The sequence below is a fragment of the Ptychodera flava genome, chromosome 1, assembly GCF_041260155.1.
Source record: "Ptychodera flava strain L36383 chromosome 1, AS_Pfla_20210202, whole genome shotgun sequence".
In the NCBI taxonomy this organism is placed as follows: domain Eukaryota; kingdom Metazoa; phylum Hemichordata; class Enteropneusta; family Ptychoderidae; genus Ptychodera; species Ptychodera flava.
Genome location: NC_091928.1, coordinates 38,846,376 through 38,870,613, shown reverse-complemented (window position 1 = coordinate 38,870,613; position 24,238 = coordinate 38,846,376). Strand labels below are relative to the sequence as shown.

At 37.0% G+C, this 24,238-nt stretch overlaps 2 protein-coding genes across 2 annotated transcripts; both read left to right on the top strand.

Moving 5' to 3' along the window:
• Positions 1-677: 677 nt before the first annotated feature.
• Positions 678-8,736, top strand: LOC139137263 (glycerol-3-phosphate phosphatase-like). Its single transcript, XM_070705264.1, has 8 exons — positions 678-763; positions 1,912-1,982; positions 2,822-2,914; positions 3,337-3,477; positions 4,157-4,213; positions 5,655-5,805; positions 6,842-6,941; positions 8,191-8,736. Exons 1-8 carry the CDS (start codon positions 682-684, stop codon positions 8,468-8,470), a joined length of 975 nt encoding a protein of 324 aa, XP_070561365.1. The 5' UTR covers positions 678-681; the 3' UTR covers positions 8,471-8,736.
• Positions 8,737-9,681: 945 nt separating this feature from the next.
• On the top strand, positions 9,682-21,988 carry LOC139136825 (glycerol-3-phosphate phosphatase-like). Its single transcript, XM_070704665.1, has 9 exons — positions 9,682-9,805; positions 11,481-11,548; positions 11,951-12,043; positions 13,415-13,555; positions 17,258-17,317; positions 17,965-18,112; positions 19,523-19,622; positions 20,025-21,481; positions 21,562-21,988. Exons 1-8 carry the CDS (start codon positions 9,724-9,726, stop codon positions 20,248-20,250), a joined length of 918 nt encoding a protein of 305 aa, XP_070560766.1. The 5' UTR covers positions 9,682-9,723; the 3' UTR covers positions 20,251-21,481; positions 21,562-21,988.
• The last annotated feature ends 2,250 nt before the right edge of the window (positions 21,989-24,238 follow it).

The window sequence follows — 24,238 nt, the reverse complement described above, 5'->3', positions numbered from 1 at the left end:
TCAACACCAAAGTGGCCACGGCTACAGCTGAAACTAATTAGTGTAAGCAGTTTTATTGCAGTTCACTGCAGTGGCTTCGAGCTCTAATTCTGAAAAGGGTTGTAGTAAGTAAATTCTCCGTTTTGTGTCCGCACGTGAAGTTTTTGTAGGCATCGCAAAAAAAAAAATGTATCCAACATCTTTTATTTTTTGTTCGTGATGTTCTGTCTGCCAATTAAAATGAAAGCAAATATTAATTAAATCAAGAAATGACCATGTATTGATGTATTTGCCATTCAATCTAAAATATATTCTGTAAGTGTTTATGAGTTACCCATGAATTAACAGTTTTTTGACATGATATTCATTGCCGATGAAGGCGGCTAGACAGTTACACACTTAATACTTGCGTTTTATCAACCAGCATGCAACAGGGCTTATTAGCTAGGGGCTCGCACCTTCTTTGCAAGTGAAGTGGTTCCTTAATCCTATTTAGGCTTACGTACATCATATGAATTCAGAGACTGAAAATTACGAGATATTTTTATTCGTTTATTGATCATGAATCACTACGATCCCACATTTTGACAAACAAGAGCATGGTGTTATAAAACGCTTGCGTCGTCATCAATCTTCCGTTGAACGAAAACGTGGAAAAACAAAAGGTACGTACAGTAAGTACCGTTGATGGTGCACTTCATCATGGCCGCCTGTGCAGAAGTCACAAAAAAGAATATTACCGAATTCGTTTCCTCGTTTGACACAGTTTTAACCGACTGCGATGGTAAGTAATGCAAGATTGTGGCTACCATATCCTTCTGTTTTTGAATACATCCATTCAGTTACGATGGAACCTCTGCCATCGGTTGTACCGTCGGCTTCGCGGCTCAGACTGTTCGGCCCGGTAATGTCCATATGTCCATATGCATGCATCGAAGTATGCGAGTGTATTTTGTCGTGTATTATCATAATGACTCTATGAGCGCCAACCGGAACGTCCTTTTTTTTTAGAGATGAGTGTTAAAATATTTTAAGAAAATATCTTTAATTCATCACAAATTTCAAAAGAGAGTGAGGGAACGAGTTTCACTTTCGTTTTAACACTACTCAGCTGTATGAAATATGTGGGGCCATGGCCGTGGTGTTTTCAGATGGGATTTCTGCCTTTTACGGGCTGATTTTGACTTTTACCCCGTTGGAGGAGTTAATAGTTGTAAAGTCAAAATTAGCCCGTTAAAAGCAGGAACCCCGTCTGGATCCACAGCTGTACTTCGTAATTCTAACGTTGCAGCAAAACGATTTACGGTTACTTAAATCATAAGTCAACAGAAATTGAGAAATTTCGCTTAACCCTCCACTTGATATCAAATGCAATGGTTCACGCTTTAATGTGACAAATAAACACGGCTGGGAATAAGTAAAGGATTATTTCTACTGGACCAGGCGCCACCAGGACTCATATTGTGAGACAAGGATTCAAATTTGGAATTCAAAACACAGAGTGACTGTGAACAAATGTGTGTTCTTGTCAAAAACTCATGATGCTGCATGGATGCCCCTCACAAAAGTTGTCTTGGATGCTTTGGTGAAAGATACACCCGGTACTCAGACACACAGCCATTGTAGCCATGGCATTCCTAGATACAAAAACTGTGGGCTGTGCAAGGCATTGAACACACAGACCTGTACGCTAGGCTGACTGTTATACCGCGATTAGAAGCCAATTAAAGATCTTACATTGACCACCTAGACAGGGAAAAGTTTGTTAACTTTTCTTCTGAAACACACGTACGGGGACAGTTTATAAATTGTTAATTTTATTCAGTGACATATTGTAGGATTCAAGATTTGCTGCAGTGCAGTTCTGGTTGTAATTGTAAGCATTGCTGACAGAGGACCTACGTCATAGCATTGTTTCTTATCATTTCACAGGTGTACTTTGGCGCGGAGAAGATGACCTGATAGAGGGATCCAGTGAAACATTGCAGAAACTCAGGGCAATAGTGAGGAAAGAAATAACACTTATTCAAACAACACTCTGGTGATGAAATGCAAGACATTTATGAGGAAAGAAATGACACACACTCAAACAACCCTGTTAAAGTTAAAATGCTGATAAAGGGGAGGGGGTGGCATATGTGCCCTTCTAAAACCAATGTGTGAACATGGTTACTGACGAATCAATTCACATAACATGTGCAAGTTATATGACAGAAATCACACAGATTGCCACTAAGGATTGCTGGGACATTTTAAAGTTCACTAGACCTCATTACAATCCCAATATCAGTGACTTGCACTGAGACATGTACTTCTTTACAGCTTCACATGACTTTAGCAAAACACAACCTACTATCTTGCTTAATTATATTCCCCATTGCTCATTTATTACTGTAATCACACGCTAAGCACATCGAAAATGTAATAATTATAATTTACAAAAAAAATTTCAAAAAGCAACAGTCAGCCTCAAATGAGAGTACCATAGTTGTTTTGTTGTATGACAGTTGCATTTCAATATATTAAATGTAAGGGAAGTAGGCACTAAGATATGTACTAAAATAAAAATATACCTTAGATTAACATGCAGTTTTGACTAAAAAGTAGTCTACCTCATGTTTAAAATATCACGTCGAATGTCAGTGTAATCTGATGGCTTAAATCTGAGTGTGAGTGCACAACTAGTGTTATCCATGCTGTGAAGAAGACATGTTATATCGCATCTGCTAGTCTCATTGCAGATGAATTGCTAATTAATATTCAAGACCACATGCACAATTTTTAACCAATCAGAGTTCATGTTGAAGATCTAACTTTTATTCTTCACATTATCGTTCACCAGGGCAAGAGAGTCATCTACATATCCAACAACAGTACCATGTCAAGACAGAAATATCAGGAAAAATTACACAGACTAGGATTTCAAGCAGATTTGGTAAAATAACAAGTTGTTTGCTTTTTTTAACTTAATTATTTTAGATTCAAAAGTGGAACAAACAATGAGTACCGTAATATTGCTTATTGTTGGGTAAGTTTGTATTTTCTGTTTTTAAGGTGACCCTTTGAATCCAGCTCGGAAAAACATATCAGTATGACATCATAGGTCACCAGGGGGTCAGGGTCCAAGAGTTAAATTGTAAGTAATCGGGGGTTAGGTTGTTTAGAGCCCCCTAAGAAAATCCCTTTTAGATCATCACCAAAAGTGTGTCCACCGATCTTCAGTCTTCCCATTCTGCATCATGGGTAAAATCTCTAATGTTAGACTTATGCGATGTTAGTATCCCACAGTCATTGATCAGACCTCAAGAAAAATTTAATTTGCAGATGATGAAAATATTTTTTTCTTAAATTTGCCAGGATGAAATAGTCAATGTGACCACAGTCTGCTGCCGGTACATCAAGGAAGCATTAAAGGTCAAAGGTCGTGTGTATGTAATCGGTGGTCAAGGCTATGCGGCAGAGATGGAAAACCATGGGATCAGATATTTTGGTATCGGGGTAGGTGATATTGACACAAGCACTGTTTACTAAATATTTTTTACAAATTAATGATTACAACTTTTGATCATAGACACGGATGTAAGCGTGTTATAGACACTCACTTTTACCTTCTAGAATGCTGTTTGTATGCTTTACAGTTGTGTTTTTAAAGGCCAGGGACTTGATCCCAGGGATCGAGTTTGTTCTAGTCTGTAAGAGGATTATGAAAGTGTCATAGCATTTTGTTTTCCATTGAAATTGTAATCTAGTAAGTAAATTTCCTGGCAAGACAATCTGATGCCTGACACAGGCCTTTAAGAGTGCTTGTTTTGATCAGAATTTTACAAAATTTAGATACAACACTGATCAAGATCCACAAATTGATCATTTCAAAGATCTTTTCAAAGATTAGGTCCCAGTAGAGTAACATACGGTTTCATCAAAATCCACAGATTTTGTGGCCATTCACTGTTTTTAACTTATTATCAAAAAAAGTAAATACCGTGCACTATTGTGTGATTTCAAGTGATAAAATATGGCATTGTGTAAGCCATTTTGTACACACTGTGTTCTCACAAATCATTACGCCAATTTCTGCTCAACAGCGCCCTCTTTAACAGCTGAATGTACATGTTATTTACAAAAGGTGACATCGGATGTATTTTTCAGTAAGTTTTGGTTTTCTGATTAAAATCAGGATGAACCGGTACAAGGCGGATTAAGAGAGTGGCAGGAAATGGAATATGAAAATGATGTAAGTACATTAAGATATGATCACTTCATGGAAAAAATAGTACATTTCCCATCCACCCACCCACCCACCCACCAATCAGGGATAGGGTAGTGGTAAGTGTCAATTGGGTAGATGTTCAGGGGGTGGACTGTCTCAGAACCATGTCTTGGTGCCATATTTTGCCATAAACATAGCATATCACAGACTTGACAAGCTATTACAGCCCTATCTCTTTTGCTGTATTGTGAAACTGACATCTACAGGCTGCTGCATTTCAAAACAATAAATGATCTTTTCCAAAGTTTTAACCTGACAGCTGTTACTTATGTTTCTAAATTGAAAAAGAAAGAAGCCATTCTAATCCCCTCTACAGCAGAATTGTACATTTGTTCACGTATTTCAAATTGCACTACTGGCCTACATTCAGTATAATGACAAACAGCCCATAATATTCATGTACACTCAGTATAACTACATGCTGATTGGACGGTTGTTACACCAGCTTGCATTGGTAATATAAGGAAGGAGATAGAAAAATGGAACACAAAACAGATTGGCACCTTTTGATGTACTTAATGTATCATGAACTGATTACTCTCTCCTGGTCGTTCTTATTATGGGAATAAATGCTCTTTCTTCAAAGGGGTTAAAGTTCACAGCTCTTGGGTGATATTCAGTTAAAAGTACAGATGACCCCTGTAAAGTTCAAAGTACCTCCCATACATGCGTATACATCAGTGTTGCAGCCAGGAATATTAATACCGTGTCCCACGATCATTTTTTGGGAGATATTTTGGACATTTTGGGGGACAACATGTGGCTGTTGTAAATGAAATTTTATATTATTTTGTAACAAATTAGTTTCACACACAAAAAAGTAAAGTTATCGAGACCGCGTCGCTATGCTTGAATTTAAGGTAAGTTTCCGCCACCAATCAGAGCTCAGTCAGACTGCAAGGAACTTATGATATCAAGTGCAGCCTTCTAATTACTTTAATCATAGCTCCGAAGTACGTAATTAAAAACCTCAAAATAATCATGCAAAACAAAGTAATAGTCAGTAACAGATATTACGCTCAGACTACACCCAACACAGTTGACTCATAAGTGCTTCTGAGGTGATCTGCAGTACGCGAGAATGCGGGGATAATGGGTTCCGTTTTGGGGACGTTGTCGCAAGGGTGTGATCTGGCGGCAACACTGCATATGTATTCACCCAGTGTGTAATACAACCAATGCCTGCACATCTATGTTTATTTTTTAAATAGCAAAATTAAGTCTTAATGGTATTACTTCTTCTCAGCCTGAATTGTAATAATAAGATTTGAGTTCTATTAGGGAAAAAAAGAGTTGTTTTACTAAAACAAGTCGGACAGACCAAGATCAACAATTCTATAATAACTCCACTGTACAGATTTTTCTTTCACATTTTTTCTAAACCTGCCTTGTAATTCTATTGCAGGTTGATGTAGTGATGGTGGCGTTTGATCCTCATTTTAATTTCATGAAACTGATGAAGGCAGCTAATTACTTGAATAACCCCAAGTGTCAGTACCTAGCAAACAGCCTCGACACTGAATTTCCACTTCCGAACAATGAGAGAATTGTTCCAGGTGAATTCTCTATACAGAAATAGAAGTTAGTGGTTATAATAATGATGAGATTTGCTCATGTGAGTTATAAAGAAATATTAATTTGTTAATTTGTTGTGTTATTTATTGTGGTTGTAAATGTCGCTAAGTTGAAAATTTCATTGATATGAATTTCAGAGATCTGTAACACCTTGCAAAACTGATCGTGCGTTTCTGCAGATAGTTGACTTTGCATAAAGACAAATTTCAATACACATCGTCTACAAGCTTGAATTAAAAAACAGGAGCGCATTGCTTTGTATTCTTTTCTATGTGTAAACACTTAGTGAACTGTTTGTGTGTGTGTGTTTTTTAGCTCATATTTGGTTTTATATATAAATACCAAAAAAGCTTATATGATGAGTCTAAGTGCCGTCTGTGTCTGTATATTTGTGGGTATGTGCGGATGTATGTCCGTCACACACAAAGGCTCCCATACCGCCAAAGCTACTGTCTCAGTATTTGGTGTACAGGTAGATGTAGGGGTTGAGATGTGAATTTGTTCAAATGAACACATCAGTGTCAAAAATGTGCAAATGAGGTAAGAAAAAGCGAAATTCTGAAACAGGCTTGAAAGAGGCTTACTCCACTGACTTGAGTCATTTCCTGTCATTGTTTATGAACTGTTACATATTAACAGACCTGCTCAAACCATAGACATTAGAGGGGAGGAAGACCGTCTATGGTCAAACTAAGGGGGGCTAGCTGCCTTTCTGCTATGCATGTTGCTAAAGTTCTCCAGTACCTAAAGTTTCAGACCTTAATTACTTTTGTCATTCTTGTTTTTCTGGTTTAAATATTTCTTGTTGTTTTTCTGGTTGTACTGTGCAGAAATCATTGTCATAACATCAACGTAGAATTTTCCTGCACTGAACAGATAGAAATAACATTTATTGTTGATCTTTGGTACCCATACTGGTATGTACCAATTCTGATCAAATTTGAGCGACACCGTATAATTGCGGTATTTTTTTGTATTTAGGAATAATCTTTTTAATTCTGTTGATCTTTGTTTCAGCGACTGGTTGTTTTGTGAGTGCATTGCGCAGTCTGGTCAAGAGGGAACCAATGATTATTGGTAAACCAGGTCAACTCATGTTCGACACCATAAAACGCACGTGAGTCTTCAATACTTTGTTCAACAGTTTATTTTTTACAGCCTTTTTCAGGTCAGCATTGCAGTACAACTCTCCGTGGTTTCATTGATGTGGTTGGTTACATTTAAGTCGGGGGTGACAAGCTTAAGAGCGAGTGTGCGAGACAATAACACAGAGGGCAGCAGTAAACATGTTTCTCTGTGTTTGAAGCTGGTTGGTGATGCAGTCCTGAACACTTTTCAAAACTTCAAATTTTTACATGTGGAATATGAAATAAATTTGACATCGCATTGTGCAAAACAGATCAAGCCATTATATTGAATGAAACATTACTCTGGTTGAGGCAACGTCGTCTCTTCATTCTTGAAATATTCAATGCTTAACAGGTGCTCTGCTGGTAGATGGGAAGTCAACGTACTATTTTGCTAGATGGCTCTTCAAATGTGCCATGTTCACTGGCTCTCTTGAAATGATCACATCTTCAGCAAATATTTGAATATTTTGATGTTAGCCCCAAATTCACATGAAGCTAACTTCTGTGATAGTTCAGATAAACAGTGGCATACACCTCAGTGGAGATGCCACAAGATGAAAAGTTGTGGGCCATGAAGAGTTAATCACATTGCACTATAAATGGGATACAGTTACTGTAAACAGTGTCACATACTGAGACTGTAACCATCGGTAGTTTCACTCTCTCAGTCCAGTGGGGCGCTCTCAACGGTCAAAAGCACGCAAAAAATTCCAATGAGGCTCACAAAGCCAATCACAGTGTGGATAGAACAATGTCATGTTGTACAGAGGATCAAAGGAACTCCTAGACTGGTGACATTTTAGTACCAGCTTTTTAACTCTTTGCCAAAGCTGGACATACGATTGTGTAAATGGGGAAATTTTTACATTGTATGTTTTCATTATGTTGACTGGTTTCAGATCAGTGCCGTGAGCATTGTCCAGCTCTAGGAGCTACCCACATGATTAACTGTAGAATTCAGATTATTACTGTAACAAAACCACACTCAGTTTTAATCATTTGTTGCCAATAAAGGTGTTTTTACTGACAGCTTTCAGTATCATAGATGCTGAAAACATTGAATTACGAAAATATTCACAGTCCAATCTCAGATATCAGATCAGAAAAAAAGTGCCTTGATTATAGCAGCCACTGAACCATAGTTTAAAATGTTTTGAAATTGACTTATGTTGCTAATCATTGCATTGTATGATATACGTAGCTGCTTACTTTTATGGTATACTTTCATTTGCATAGATTTCCAGACGTCGATCCTGACAGAACTGTCATTATAGGTGATCATCTTACTTCGGATATCAAGTTTGGCCACAACAATGGAATTAAGTCACTCTTAGTCCTCAGCGGAATCTCAACTCTCGACGAGGCCAAAGAAAACCAAAAAAGTAATTCCATTGAGAGACAGAAGTCGGTGCCGGATTACTTTATAAGTAGCATCACAGAGTTGGGCAAGTTGCTGCAGGTCTATTTTGAAAAATTTGTTGGCTTAATCACCGTCCTTATTGTATATTTTGGTTGAATAATCATTTAGTTCAGCCATGGATACGTGTTTTGCACATGGCTTTCCAGAAATAATTCAATTTTGTGTACAATTCTCATGAAATCGATATTTTTGTTTTGTTTTCTGAAATACTTGTATAATTGACAGAATACATTTTCATGCAGGGTTTTAGTTTTCGTTATCTACCATTTTAATTTGATATTCTTCAATAAGTGAAATATTTGCTGCAGAGATTTCCCTTTTACGAACGGAATGTTTTAATAAATCATATATTTCGTCCATAACTATTGTACTTTTTGTATGCTTTTGTTTTGTATTTCAGGATGTTTGTTAAGGTAGTATGTGCCTCAAAAATAAAAGGCTTAAACTTTGCTCAAATTTTCCTCAAGGAATCTTTTCAACTTTCCTCTTTCAAAATCATCAATAAAAAGAGGGGGTCACCGTGCAAAGTTTGGTACTAGAGAAACAAATTACCTACGATTTCAATATCTGAAATTAAAATGGCAACCACCCTGCATGTTCACTCTATGGAGAAAAATAAAATTTTCGATTTTGGAAAAAACTAAATGGTGAAAGTTTTTTACACCAAAAGCTTTAAAATGAATCCCAACATGTGGTAGATCAGAAAAGAATTGTAAAAGTTTGAGAGTTCGAATGTCTGTCCCTGAGCCTGATTCTACTCTTAAGGTAGGTCACACCCTAAAATTGAAAGACTTTAACGTTTGCTCAAACTATCTTGAAGTGAACTTTCAACCATTCTCATACTATTAAATCCAAAATCAGGGGTCACCGAGCAAATGTTGGCACAAGAGAAACCGTGCATGCACATAATTTTGTTGGTGTTCAATGTTTCATTCAGAAGCAGTTCTATTGTATGAAAAGTAATGCCTGCATTTTCTATTGAATATAGCAACATTTTCTGTTTTCAATGTAAGTGCTGCAACTGCTAAAATACTGACAAATTGAACGGGGGTTTTATTCTCGCATTATAAACCAGCACATTTTTTCAGACAATATTTCAACTTCAATAGAGTTCATTTCTATACTTAATATATTTACTGATATGATCGCCTCCAGAATGGAAGAAATATCTAGCTCCAGGTAATGCCACGATTCATAGATCCTCAAAAAAACTTAAAGATCTTTACACGATTCAACACAAACCACTGTATGTCTGTTGTGAGCTCTTGTACTCATGGTACTAAAGGAAGAGGTAATTTATTCTAAAACAAAGGTACTCTGTAATATGAACGTTGAGGGCTACGAACAACATGGCTGCCTGCAAGGAGCTGACGACGGATCTTGTGCCGGAGTTTGTGTCGTCTGTCGACACTATTTTGTGTGATTGCGATGGTAAGTTAGAGTTGTATTGATTACAAGAAGCGTAAAACTAGCTATTTCTCTTCATTTCAACTAAGTGCGTCAGGGTTTTGGATTGGGCCCAGAGCCTTCCTCTGCACAGTAACACGTTGCGGAGCCACCCACAACTTCAAGGGCAATTCACAGCACGGAGGAAGTCGGTCAGTACCTCCATGTTCACAGCGAATGACTTGGATGCGATCGCACCCACACTCGGGCTACAGGCGCTTCGTATGACTATGTCCACGGCATATTATAACGTCTTTGCATCCTGGCCAGCGAGGTTTGCAAGATTATATTGTGCTACAATGCCAGCGTATAGAGACTTGGATATTATTTTGGAACTTTTTAAAACAAGGGTACACGTAGTCAGTCTGTCACGGCATTGCGTCCATGGTCACGGAGCTGTAGACTGGGGTGACTATGTCCATGGAAGTAGTCGACGGACCTCCTTGCTCTGTCCATGCATGATAGGGTAGATACCATTGATATCCAGGGTAGTCCTTTCGGTGTGGTTTCTTGTTGATGGAGTCGAACCGTCCACCATCTCTTTAGGTTCCGAATACAGAATGAAGGACTCTCTCTACAATAGTTATTTTACTCTGCCATTCAAAATGGACAGAACATCAACTGAGTGGGTAATGTCAAAATCAAAAGCCAATGCTTAAGGTCGTCAAAAAGGAATGGTTCTATTAACAATTAATGTTAGCCGTAGATGAATGATTACTGCGGTAGCATTGCATTTGGGGACTACACTCTTAACAACTGTCTTGTGAAAGGAAAATGGGAAAAATATATTGTGCACACACAAGTAGGGTAGGTTATGAATGTTTTTCATTTCGATTGCCAAAATATCCTGTAATCTTATCGGATTGTCATGGTACTGAAAAATTTCCGTGCATAGGATTGCCAGTATGGGACAATAGGATGAACGAATATTTGGCTACCAGTTCAAAATGAACTTCACACTTGCCAACTTGTCGCTTTGTGTATGAAGATAGCATTATTGCTCATACAGATACTGTTCATTTTTTATCTTGCTCTAGCAAACAAAGTTGTCACTTCCTATGGATTTTACATATACAGTATTGTGCAATCAGACCAGAATTGATGTAACAGAGTTTACTGAAGGTTATTCCTGTGCTAATGATTGTTGACATTGACCGTTTTACTTGATTTTATTACTTCATTGTCATTTGACACTTGTACACAGTTAGTCGCTTTGCTCAGAGATAATGCTGATTAAGAACCTGAGGATCGACAAGCCCACAAACTATATTGTCACAAATACAACTTCTTAGAGTATATACTCAGATTTGACTAGAGACTTTGTCCCATACGATGCATGTCAGGTACTTGTGTGACCGTAAGAGCCAAGTCACAATTAAAAGTCGAAAATGAATTGCTAGAAGCTGTGGAAGGAAGAAAACTCTACCACTAGCACCATGTACAGTGACATAGTGAGTGTATGTAACATGGCTTTGTTGGAGTCCGTGAAATATCAGGCACACACAAACATGTATCCTTTAATATCTCTGTAACCATCATCTTTGCCTCATCCTTCTTTTAATCTCAAAACTTTTGTTTTCACCGCTGAATGTTTTATCAAGCTCAGTGTTCAGTTGGTAAAAAAAGATAACTACGACAAATTGTATTTCCAAAATGACAGGAGTGATCTGGCAAGGCAAGAATGTAGTACCTGGTGCACAGGAAGCTTTGAAAAAATTACGACAAAAGGTGAGTACCCCCTCCCCCCCAAAAGAAAACAAAAACAAAACACACACCTGAAACTTTTCTATTATTGTTAAGCATTCACTTGCTCGTCACCAAAGTGAGCACAGTCCATACCGCTGTGATATAGGGAGAATAAACAACAAACAAACATACATCTCTGTTTGATCATTTGTAAGTAGAGTTTTACACAATGAAATAAATTAGACTGTGAACATACGTACAGTAATGTAGAATACGTTTTACACTTTTCTGTCATAAAGTCAGTGAAATTCAATAATGTCTACATATACGTGTATACATACATAATAGCCATCTATGTCCAGTGACAAACACCACATTTTGATGGATTCTAAGTGTATGATATAGAGACAGTTGATGCTAACATTTTTACTCTCTCTTGTTCAGGGCAAGAAGATTTTCTTTGTCACAAACAACAGTACCAAGTCCAGAAAGCAGTACATGCAGAAATTTACAAGCCTTGGATTTGAAGTTTACGAGGTTAGCTGAAACACATCTAATACCTATGCTAGTCACCTTGTTGTACACACAGTCTGTCCACCAAGGGACCATGCTAGTATATACTACCTTGTCCCTTGGTTACAATGGTTTGACCCAGATCCATTGTTATTAATGGTGATTGTGGACCTGTTTACATGGATTTGGGGATGAACAGCTTACAAGTAAAGTTAATAATATTTTATTCCAACATTTGGATACTTTTTATCATCTGCATATTTGCAAGGTAGTTTGAATTTCAAAATTGTTGTCAGGTGGTTTTGGGAAGTTTAATCTCAGAAATAAAACAGATGAAGTGAAAGTTATAGCAAAACAGGAAAGGCCCTGTCACATAACTTCCTCCTTAGAGTGTCATGCTGATTTTGCTAAGATTATTTTAAAATGTGTGTTTTATGATTTGTTTTCAGTGTTTGCTTCCGATGACAATAAGAATAAACTCTCATAGCAGTGTTACTGTTAAAGGTATACTGTCACCTGTTCCAATTTTGCCACAGTTACCGTGGAAAGGGAAAATCTAACCAATTACAGATTTTAAGCGGATGGCCGCTTTTTAAAAACTGCGCCCTCACATGGGCATTTTGAATACCAAGGAACGCCCCTTTGATCACATATATGGGCATATTTAGATTACAGGTGACTGTATACCTTTAAGGTAGAATGCATCTCAAGGACAGATATTCACAAACTTTTACAATCCACTTACAATCACAAGACTCTCAAACTTTTACAATGCACTTTTCCTCCATCATTGGGGACTCCTTGTTGAGCTCATTGAGTAAATAAAGTTTTCACTTGTTTATTTTTTTGATAATTGAAATTTTGATTTTTCCCTGTAGAGTACTGCTAACACAGGGGCAGCTCACATTTTGAGTTCCATACATCAGTAAATATTGAAATTTGTTTTCTCTAGTACCAATTTTGCATGGTGACCCATGAATTTTCTTCTTGAGTTTGGAAAGGAATGGTTTAAAGTTTGCTTGCGGAAACTTTGGGCAGAAGCTCAATTCTTTCAATTTGGAGGCAATACTGCCTCGATTTTTTGTATGACTGAAAATTACAAAGTGTTTTTGCCATGCTCCTTGGTACATAGGTAAATGGTATGGAAACCATATTATAAGCAGTGCTGTTGTCATCTAATATGACTGGCATTGATACACCAAGTGGAATTTCTCATACATAACTCGCAAACCCTGTAGTCCATTGGTAAACTTTAGCTTCTTACAGCCCTTAGCAAAGACACTGTTGTGATGTAACTGATAGTTTGATATCAAAATAGTTAATGTCATTGTTTTATTATCAGGGCATATCTTCAGAAATATTTTTCAACGTTTCTGTATTGTTTTTTGAAACCAGGAGGAGATAGTGTGCACAGCGTTTGCAGCGGCAGCTTATCTGAAATATGGTTTGAAATATGAAGGCAAGGTTTACTTGATGGGAAGTGCCGGTATGGAAGAAGAGTTGGAACTTATGGGCTACCAACACACTGGAACTGGTGTAAGTATTTCTTGTGTTGTTTGTATTGTAATTCAGTCACTGACACTCCATATTCCCCTATCTATTCTTTGTTTAGCTGTTAGGAACCATACACTCCCTTTGCGATGATTCAGGGTTAATCAGATGTATGTGTGTCAGCCTTAACCCTTTCACGTACCCCCCATTTCACTCTTTAGTGGTTCAACTTTACCATACAAAACAATGTGACTGGTTCAAACCACAGTGGTAAGAGGGTTAAAATAAGAATACAGTGGTTGTGGCACCAGACTCACTGTAAAAGGAAGATGAGTTTGAGACCCAAGTGTGACCAGAGCAGTGGACTCACTCTTTGTGGATTGTGAGTTTGAGACTCTAGCACAGTGTTTTGTCCTTGACCAAGGCACTTTACTCCTCATTGCTTAATTGGTAGTTGATGCTGCGTACCTCCTCCTGTAAATGGACTTCTCACCTGTTTGATGATGAAGTAAATATGAAAAAAATTTAAAATCCCTTCTTGCTTTCAATTATTTTGAAATTCTACGAAAGTCTATGATGTCAATATTTTTAACCCTATCAGCGCAAAAGTCAAGTTTTATCACCTTTCTAAAATTTACACCAGTCAATTTTTAGCTCTATAGACTATAGTCTATGAAGCTATTGGGAGGGTATCCGTCCGGCGTCCGTCGTCAGTCTGTATGTATGTATGTATGTATGTATGTATGTATGTATGTATGTATGTATGATGTCCGTTTGTGAGGCGTCCGTCCACTCAAATATCTTGAGAACCACAGTACTTACTGATTTGATATTTGTTGTGTAGATGAAAAATATGATTTTGAGAAACTAGTTTTAGCTACTATAGACTATAGTCTATAGAAGCTATTGGGATGGGTATCCGTCCGGCGTCCGTCGTCAGTCTGTATGTATGTATGTATGTATGTATGTATGTATGTATGTATGTATGTATGTATGTCCGTTTGTGAGGCGTCCGTCCACTCAAATATCTTGAGAACCGCAGTACTTACTGATTTGATATTTGTTGTGTAGATGAAAAATACGATTTTGAGAAACTATTTTTTTTAATTTTTTGATATTGTTGAAAATAGGCAAATTAATGCCAAAAAGGTGTTTTTGGTAAAAGATTTTCTTCTTCATAACCGCTGGTCAGACAGCTTTGTTATTTGGTATACAGGTCCCTAGGGGTAACCCAACTTAGACTTGTTCAAATTGTGATGAAATATGCAAATCTGTATTTTTAAGGAATTTTTTTGTCATTTTTGGTCAAAATTTGACTTACATTGTATGTAATTCTTGTACTGTATAAACCCTATCAATTCACCCAGAAAAAAATAATTAATATGATTTTAAATAATTGAATTAATTAGGAAATCATCAAAGCCAAAATAATTTTAGTGTAGAATTATCAGAAAGTTCAACTTTTTTGACAGTTCATAGTGAAATGCTTACCATCTTGGAGGATTAAAACATGTAAAGGCAACTTTCCTGAATCCCAACTTTGACATATTCTGAACCGTCATTTATTGTGCCCTGTATGTTATCTAAAAGAAATTGCTCAAAATAGTCAATAGAGATAGAGATAGAGATAGAGATAGAGAAAGTTCTAATTTCCATTTATGGTTGACTTGGTAAGGATAAATAAAATTACTTTTGAGGGAAAAAAATAGAGTGGTCAATTAAAAGAGTGGTCAAAGTGATAGGGTTTTTATGGTAAAGCTGGGCTGTATAAAGATTACTCATGTGCTATTATAGCAATTATGCAATCTGTGTAAACAGTGCAATGAAAGTGTAACATGATTCCTTATAATGCTTTTGATGACCTTGAACTTCTTAAGTTTCAAACATTTTGTCTCTTCAGTGTGCTTTCTCTGAGTATGTACAGTCTCAACTTATTAAACAGAACTCACAATGTTAATCAAAGATATCCACCTTCTTCATCAATACATGTGTCACAAAAGGTTATTCTCTACATAACTCAACAGAGCTCTGTCAACTGTTGAGTTGCTTGTTCTTTCAAAACCGCTGGTCAGACAGCTTTAATATTAGTTTACTTGTCCGTTAGGATGACCTTAGTGAGATAATTTCATACAGTAAGGAAATACTTAATTTTGTATCCATGTCTATAGTAGCTTCAGGGACTTTGGCCCTATGTTTTTAATTTTTTGATATTGTTGAAAATAGGCACATTAATGCCAAAAAAGGCGTTTTTGGTAAAAAATTTCTTTCATAACCGCTGGTCAGACAGCTTTGTTATTTGATATACAGGTCCCTAGGGACAACCAACGTAGATTTGTTCAAATTGTGATGAAATATGCAAATGTGTATTTTTAAGGAATTTTTTTGTCATTTTTGGTCAAAATTTGACTTACATTGTATGTAATTCTTGTACTGTATAAACCCTATCAATTCACCACAAAAAAATAATTAATATGATTTTAATAATTGAATTAATTAGGAAATCATCAAAGCCAAATAATTTTAGTGTGGAATTATCAGAAAGTTCGACTTTTTTTGACAGTTCATAGTGAATTGAGGATTAAAACATGTAAAGGCAACTTTCCTGAATCCCAACTTTGATATATTCTGAACCACCATTTATGTTATCTAAAAGAAATTGCTCATAATAGTTTGTCATGATAGGGTGGTCAAATAAATAGAGATAGAGAAAGTTCTAATTTCCATTTATGGTTGACTTGGTAAGGATAAAATAAGATTACTTTTTGAGGAAAAAATAGAGTGGGTCAATTAAAAGAGTGGTCAAAGTGATGGGTTTTTATGGTAAAGCTGGGCTGTAAGATTCCTCATGTGCTATTTATAGCAATTATGCAATCAGTGTAAACAGTGCAATGAAAGTGTAACATGATTCCATATAATGCTTTTGATGACCTTGAACTTGTTAAGTTTCAAAAATTTGTCTCTTCAGTGTGCTTTCTCTGAGTACGTACAGTCTCAACTTATTCAACAGAACTTACAATGTTATTTGGTATACAGGTCCCTAGGGATAACCCAACATAGATTTGTTAAAATTGTGATGAAATATGAAAATCTGTATTTTTACGGAATTTTTTTTTTCCATTTTTGGTCAGGCCATCCTGAAATGAGCTATCAAAGATATCCACCTTCTTCATCAATACATGAGTCACAAAAGGTTATTCTCTACATAACACAGCAGAGCTCTGTCAACTGTTGAGTCGCTTGTTTTTTCAAAACCGCTGGTCAGACAGCTTTAATATTTGGTTTACAGGTCCCTAGGATGATCTTAGTTAGATAATTTCATACAGCCAGGAAATACCGGTACTTTATTTTGTATCCATGTCTGTAGTAGCTTCAGGAACTGTGGCCCTATGTTTTTAGATTTTGCCAACATTTTGATAAAAACCTATAGCCGATGAAAGGTGATGTCCATTTGGTCCAGAATTATCAAAAGAAATACAGAAAAATTCATAAAAATTAGCAAAATGATGCACTAAATTTTGGTGGGAAAAATTACAGCATTCAAAGGGTTAAACAGGGAACTCATCCTTGATATATTAACGCTTTACATGTTAAATTATCTTTTCAGTGTTGTCGTGGTTTTATCAGTGGTGCTTGCTTTTCATGGTTGGTTTCCCACTTGATCTGAGACAAAAAATAAGTCGAACTAAACAGATAAAAAGATGATTTTAAATGCAAATTATTTTATAAATCTGTGTTTTTATATTTCAGCCAGACCCATCGCCTTCCTATGATCTAGACAAATGGGCTGCCTTACCGATAGACCCCGAGGTAAGCATACCATGTTTATGGTTTTGAAATATCTCTCATTGAGGTGGTATCATCTTTGTAACAGTGACTAGGTACATGTACAAACCTACCATGTGTCCTGAATGCTAAACTGATGTGCCACCGTCCTGAATCAAGAAAAGTCCTTCTGAGACAAAAAATTTAACATATTATTGTACTGGTTTAAGGATGACAGCAAGGAATAACAAGAAACTTTGAAATTGACTCAAAGAGTACAATTGTACATAGATAAAATAAAACGAAAGACTTTTACCATATCAGAAAATTTTACAGTTATTAAGGGCCATCCTATTGTGGTAGTATGTGCATCGAAAATGAAAGACTTAAACCTTTGTTCAAACTTTCCTTAAGGAATATTTCAACTATTTTCTTTCGGAGGTCACTGTGCAAATTTTGGTACTAGAGAAACAAATAACCGAAGATTTACCGATATTTGAAATTCAAAATGGCCGCCATCCCTGTGTTAAGACAGTCAACAGTTTTCTCACACCATGAGCTTTGAAGTAAACCCCGACGAGTGGTAGATCGGAAAGAATTGTAAAAGTTGAGAGTCCGAATATCTGTCTCCAAGGCGCATTCTACCTCAAGAAACAAAACATTTAAAATTTTGATTTTTTTCTGACTGACAGGTGAAAGCTGTTGTGATGGGCTTTGATGAACATCTAAGTTACAACAAACTTGTCAAAGCGGGCACCTATCTAAATGATCCAAATTGTATATTTGTAGCGACGAATGAAGACATGAGATATCCATATCAGGGAAAGGTTATTATTCCAGGTAAGACAGCATTCAGAAGTTGTAGATTTTGTGATCACCTTGACCCTGTGAATGCTGATAGCTTGTCAGGGAGACTGTTCATCGTACAATGTCTGCACTACTATTGTTGATGAAAAATGGAATTTTACTCATTCTCCTGTCCTCTAAGTGTTGTTCTGCCCTTCAGCTCTCAATAATTAACCCTTTGAGTGCCAAAGTCAAATTTTTTTGCGTTGATCATATGTACTGCAGTCAATATTTTCCTAGCTTTTGCTAAAATTTTGATAAAAAATTTGTAGCCCATGAAATGTGATGTTCATTTGGTCCAAAATTTTGGGGGAAAAATTACAAAAAAAATTAATAAAATTGGTAAAATGTTGCACCAAAATTTTTGGCGGGAAAAATTACAGTGCTCAAAGGGTTGAGCTTAGCATATCCCAGCTTACCAGGCCTTGCCTCTTGCTGGTCAGATCTTGCTTGTCAGATTGCACATCAATGTAAAGCAAAGATTTTGAGCCACTTAGCAAACAGGGGCACATGGGAGTCTGGAGCAGGCCATAGCCAGTGAAGATGAAGTCAGAGTATCTTAGAAATTTCAAAACGGAAAGAATACGTTCTTTTATAGGTGCTGCAAGCTTGGGATGAGGGATGTTTTTTGTTGTATCAGGTTACATTAGCAACTACAGCTTATTTGAAGCATGTCAGCTGTTTTCCCTTGTAATACCAGATATCTGACCTCTCTTTGGCAATTTAGGAATAGCCCCCAAATTTTCTAACATACAGGATATATGAAATGTGTTCTTTTGCCAGTTATCACAGTACATGTACAGTGTATGTATGTTTACATTATAGTCACTCTGACTTTCAATGTCCCATTCTAAAAACCTAATTTAGTTTTAACCGCACCATAGTTGTGTTTAGTCAGTATACGCTCAATGCTCTTTCAATCAACACTCTACACTATCTGTGAACATTTGCATGCTTTAGAATGCTGTCGAAGTGCATGTCATGGTATGTGATTTTCAAAATCTATTACCAATTCAGAGCGTGAACAATTTATGAAAATCTGAAATGTCATGAAAATAGTAATCTTACAGTAAAACAAAGGTTGCCTCTACCATCTCAGATTGTCTTTTCAATCCATTAGACAAATTCATTATCTAGGATTTTACCACCAATGGTTTGGTCCAACCCTATCGTTTTCAATGATGAAACTCGACCTGTGCAAATGGAAATGAGGGTGAAACTGTCAACATATTATTGGTTCCTTAGTATGGTCGGATACACATGCGTATACCATGAACAAAGCCTTGAAAGGGTTCACCTATGTTGAAATAGTGACCCAAACTTTGCATCGCTGAGTGTTCATGCTCTATTGAGATGTTGTCGTAGAGTACCAAATAGCTGACATATCTGAGTGTTATCCATCAGGAACCGGTGTGCTTGTACAGGCAGTGAGGGCAGCAGCCGGCAGGGATCCAGTGGTACTTGGTAAACCAAACAGATACCTCTTTGAAAGCATTATGGAAACGTAAGTATCAATGCAACTTATGATTCAGCTAGTTGTTAGATCCCTTTTACAGTTTCAATCATAATATCAGTGGTAACAAGGTACCTATGACATCATTACAATCACTGAGGATAACAACTGAAAATCATGTGAAAATGTTTGACAAATATTTATCAGTGAATGTTAAAATTTCATGCATTCTAACTTTTTAGCTCCATGTTAATGGTATGGAGCTTATCAGAGAGGTGGATTGTCTGCTGTTGTCCATTGTCCGTCAACATTCATCTTCTTCTGAGAACACATAGTTCCATTGCTTTGAAATTAAGTACTTACATGTAGGTTCTTAGGGGTGGCCTAAGTCAGAGAGACGTTTTCTATAATTCCCGAAGAGCATTGTTTTTCATGTTTCTCCCTTTGTTTCAGTCACCAGGGAATCAATCCGCAGAGAACCGTGATGATCGGAGACCGGATGTCAACCGACATCCTGATGGGCAAAAATTGTGGACTGAAAACTCTTCTGGTTGAAACAGGAATTAACAGCGGAGAGGAAGCCAAGGAACATCAAAGAAGCAATTCTATAGAAAGACAAAAAATGGTTCCTGATTATTATATCAAAAGTCTCGGAGCTCTAGGGGACGGTATAGTTTAACCCAAACATTCTGGGAATATGGTAGAACCCCATTGTTTTCAATGGGGTTGGTGTGATCTATTTACAAAGAAATGAGAGGTTGGAGCAGAATGATTTATGGTTCATAAAGGCTGAGAAAATTCACCAGTTTGTGATGGTAACTGTTGAAATGGATAAGCATGTGACCATGATATTTACAGGAGTGATTTTAATTGGCTTATTGAAGAAGAAATATGACATTTGTGGTGAAATCAACCAATGAGCAATGAGCTTGTAAAATTATGAACTAACGAAGTTCCTGTTCCATCAACTTTTATAATGATGTGGTGCTGGCAGAGTTGATTTACTTTTTAAATGTTTTACCTTTAACATCTCCCCAAAACATACAATGAATTGACAAAAATGAACTATTTGAACTTTAATTTTCTTACCAGCATTTCAAAAAGGCCTGTCCATATACAGAGAAATGGTCATTATTTTTGGAACATAGAAACATGGTTTGGAAACGTAGTATTATTTCAAAAGTCCCCTAATGCCATTACCCTGATATGGGCTTATGAACCCCGGTAGCATGACTGGGGAACCCGGATAAAATTTACCCAGGCAAAGCCCTCAACAAAAACACTGCTGGTAGTGCTTTTTGAATAGATGACACATAAGTTAAATGGTATTTGCAGGATGTACTTTGAAGTGCAAGTTCATCTACGTCTAGACGTATTTTAACTGTATTTGACAGTTTAGAAAAAGATATACTCTTGAGAGAAAGGACAGTTAAAGGAATGTTCAATCATTTAGTTTTATCAGTACTCGCCAGAGGCTTAAGCTTATAGCCACAACGGACCAAATTTTGAGTTTTACCAAAATTTTGCAATTTACAAATGAAAATATCAGCATCAACAGAATTGTAAACATGCTAACCAATGGTATTTCTTCAAACACGTGTCTATGTTCGTACTTACCGTAGATACAAGTAAGACTTTGTACCATGTGCCAGAGGATTTAAATATTATTCTCGAAATAATTATACTCATGATATTGACTGTATGATTTGATGCTACTAAAATCAGTATGTGCACATGACGGACACATGCGGCAATAATGATGTAAAATGTACAGCCTGATTATAACGATTAAAGAATGGTGTGTATTATTTGAAGGTAATATAATGTGTCAAGTTTACAAATGTGTATCATAATATGACCAATTCAGTTCATAAATGATCTCTCTTCTTTGATAACCATTTGGTGCTGGTGTAATTGAGTCACCTTTTCGATATTTTGTCTATAACATTTCCCTGCTAAAACACATACAGAATTGACAACAACTGCTCAGTATTTACAAGGTCACGGGTTTGGAAAGGTTATTCATATGTCACCACCTCTTTAGTGTATATATTAAAGCCCTTTTAGGAAAGATTTTGATTTTTCTCATGCTTCCACTAAATTATACCATTTTAGCAATCTTACCTCTGTCAGTGATGAGTCCACTGTGTACTGACCTACTGACACAGAACGCAACATTGTAAGTTCAAGCTACAAGGTGAACAGCGCCCTCATCACAGCACACCAAAACAGACATGCAAGTGCTATGTAGCTTCATAAAACAGTCAAAATGTATTGTCGTATTGGTGAATGAATATCTAAGAGTTAGTTTACCACTTTATGTTATTTTACTGGGTATCAATGTAATGTCCCAATTTGTGATATGAAATGTGAAAGGGACAATAACTGTATTACACTATTGATGATTTTTATCACTATTGTTGCTCTGAATGTCAGTTGCAAATTCTTGTGCTACGCCACAAAGCATATAAAAGACCCAAATTATCGTCTATTGACATAGATTAGTCTGTTATGGTTTAAATTTCAATTCAAGTCCGGACTTAAATTCATATGTCAACAAATAATAACAATACAGTCTACACAATGTATATACAGGCTGAGTTGACAAGCTGAATAAAGTGTATCTCAGCATGCTTTAGGGAGCAGAACAAGAAATTGTTGAAATTAGACAAATACAGTGTAAAAATCATCAAAAGTTGGAGTGACTGGCCAGAGGCACCGAGAAGTAATCGTTCGGAGAAATCTTTCGGAGTAATCTTTCACTTGCATGTCTGTTTTGGTGTGCTGTGATGAGGGCGCTGTTCAACTTGCACAAATGTCAAAATAACCGATTCATTTGATCATGCTACAGCCAATGAAATAGTTAAGTTTCAGTTTCAATTTCTCATCATCTAGGTTCGGACTAGACTTGCCCGAAGTCTTGAGGGCTTAATTATGTCAGACTGAGATAAATATCAGCAAAATTTGCCCCACCTAAAGGTAATATGCACCTCGAAAGTGAAAGACTGAAACTTTTGCTCAAAATTTCCTGAATGAAACTTTCAACCATTCTCTCACCAAATCAAAATAAGAATTATTGATCATTATGCAAATATTGGTACAAGAGAAACAAATTACCTGACAGTACATTTACCGATATTTGAAATTCAAAATGACCGCCATCCTTGTATTAGCTCTATGGGGAAAAAGAAAATTTCCGATTTTCAAAAAAAAAAAAATGAGGCGGTGACTTTTAGTTTCACTCCAAGAGCTTTAAAATGAGCCCCCCACAAGTGGTAGACCAGAAAAGAATTGTAAAAGTTTGGGATTCCGAATATCTGTCCCTGAGTAGAGTGAACTCGTTCACATTGGTGTAATCGCGTCGCTCGGCGGGCGCGAGCCCTAACCTTGAAACCCGGCCACCGAAAACATCCGCAAGGTAGCAAAATATTAAAATGACTAATACCTGTAAGACGGGGAATAACTGAATAAGTTGAGAATCTATTGAAACATAAAACCGCAAAGCGACTTGTAGGCTAACATGTTATAATCATTGGTTATCCTATTGAATTGCCCTAAAGATCCGTCGAATTAAGTTTTTACGTATTTATTTTATTTATTTTGCATTTTGTACCACCTACAAATTAAAATGCGTGTGCAAACTTGTGGAAAGTATAACAGAGAAAAGTTTGAAACTCAGACAAGTTCAATATGAGTCCTTGGAGCATCGCCAGTTCATATCTGGTTATCTGACTTTTCACTGTAGCAGGAGAAAGCTATGTACACTGCTCTATATAATACAAATTGTACGGTAGTTTCGTCATCAGTGACCAACCAGCTGAACTCAACGTTTACGTCTGGGCATAGACAGTAGAGGGTGTCTATGGCCCGGACAATGTTTTGTGTCGGGTTATATAGCTTGTTGATCTCCATTTTATCGAAATTTTCCCTGGTCTTCTGTTTCGTTGGTTCTAAATCCCCCACCCTCTCCCTCCCGGCCCTAATCAGCTCAGCGTGATGGCAACAGGCGATAGACTGGAAACTGAAACTGAGAAACCCGCTACTTAATCCACTGCCACATAATCTGACTAAAATCAGAGGTACGTATAGAAATGATGACGTTTCTGCCCAAGCAACGAACGAGAACAACAAAGAACAAGGAAACCTCAACTTCGATTTTCATCAGATTTAGTGTCACGCACCGACAGGTACAAATCAACCAAGACGTGCCGGGATTCCCACGCGGTGCCCGAATGTTCTGAAAAGGTGGGTGACGGATGACGAGAGTCAGGTCAATAAGCACTATATACATCTCCTTATATAGTGCGTATTGACCTGACTGTTATCGTCAACTACCTTTCAGAACAGTCCCGTTAGCGAGAGCTGAATGTTCTGAAAAGATAGATGACGATGAGAGACAGGTCAATAAGCACTATACATAATATCCTGATACAAAGGGCTTTGATTATCTATAGAATTTATCTTCCTAAATGTTTATCCAGCCATCAAAAATGTCGGGCGACATCCAGAAAGATGGACCACAGTCCATAGACGCTTGGACATTTACAGTTAATCCCTTTCAAGCGTTAGATTTTGCCGACCAGCTGGCTGGTACGATTGAATTCTTCATGCCGAAGTTATCAATCGGGGGCGTTCTGGCTGCAGACAATAATCTTAATTACCTCAGG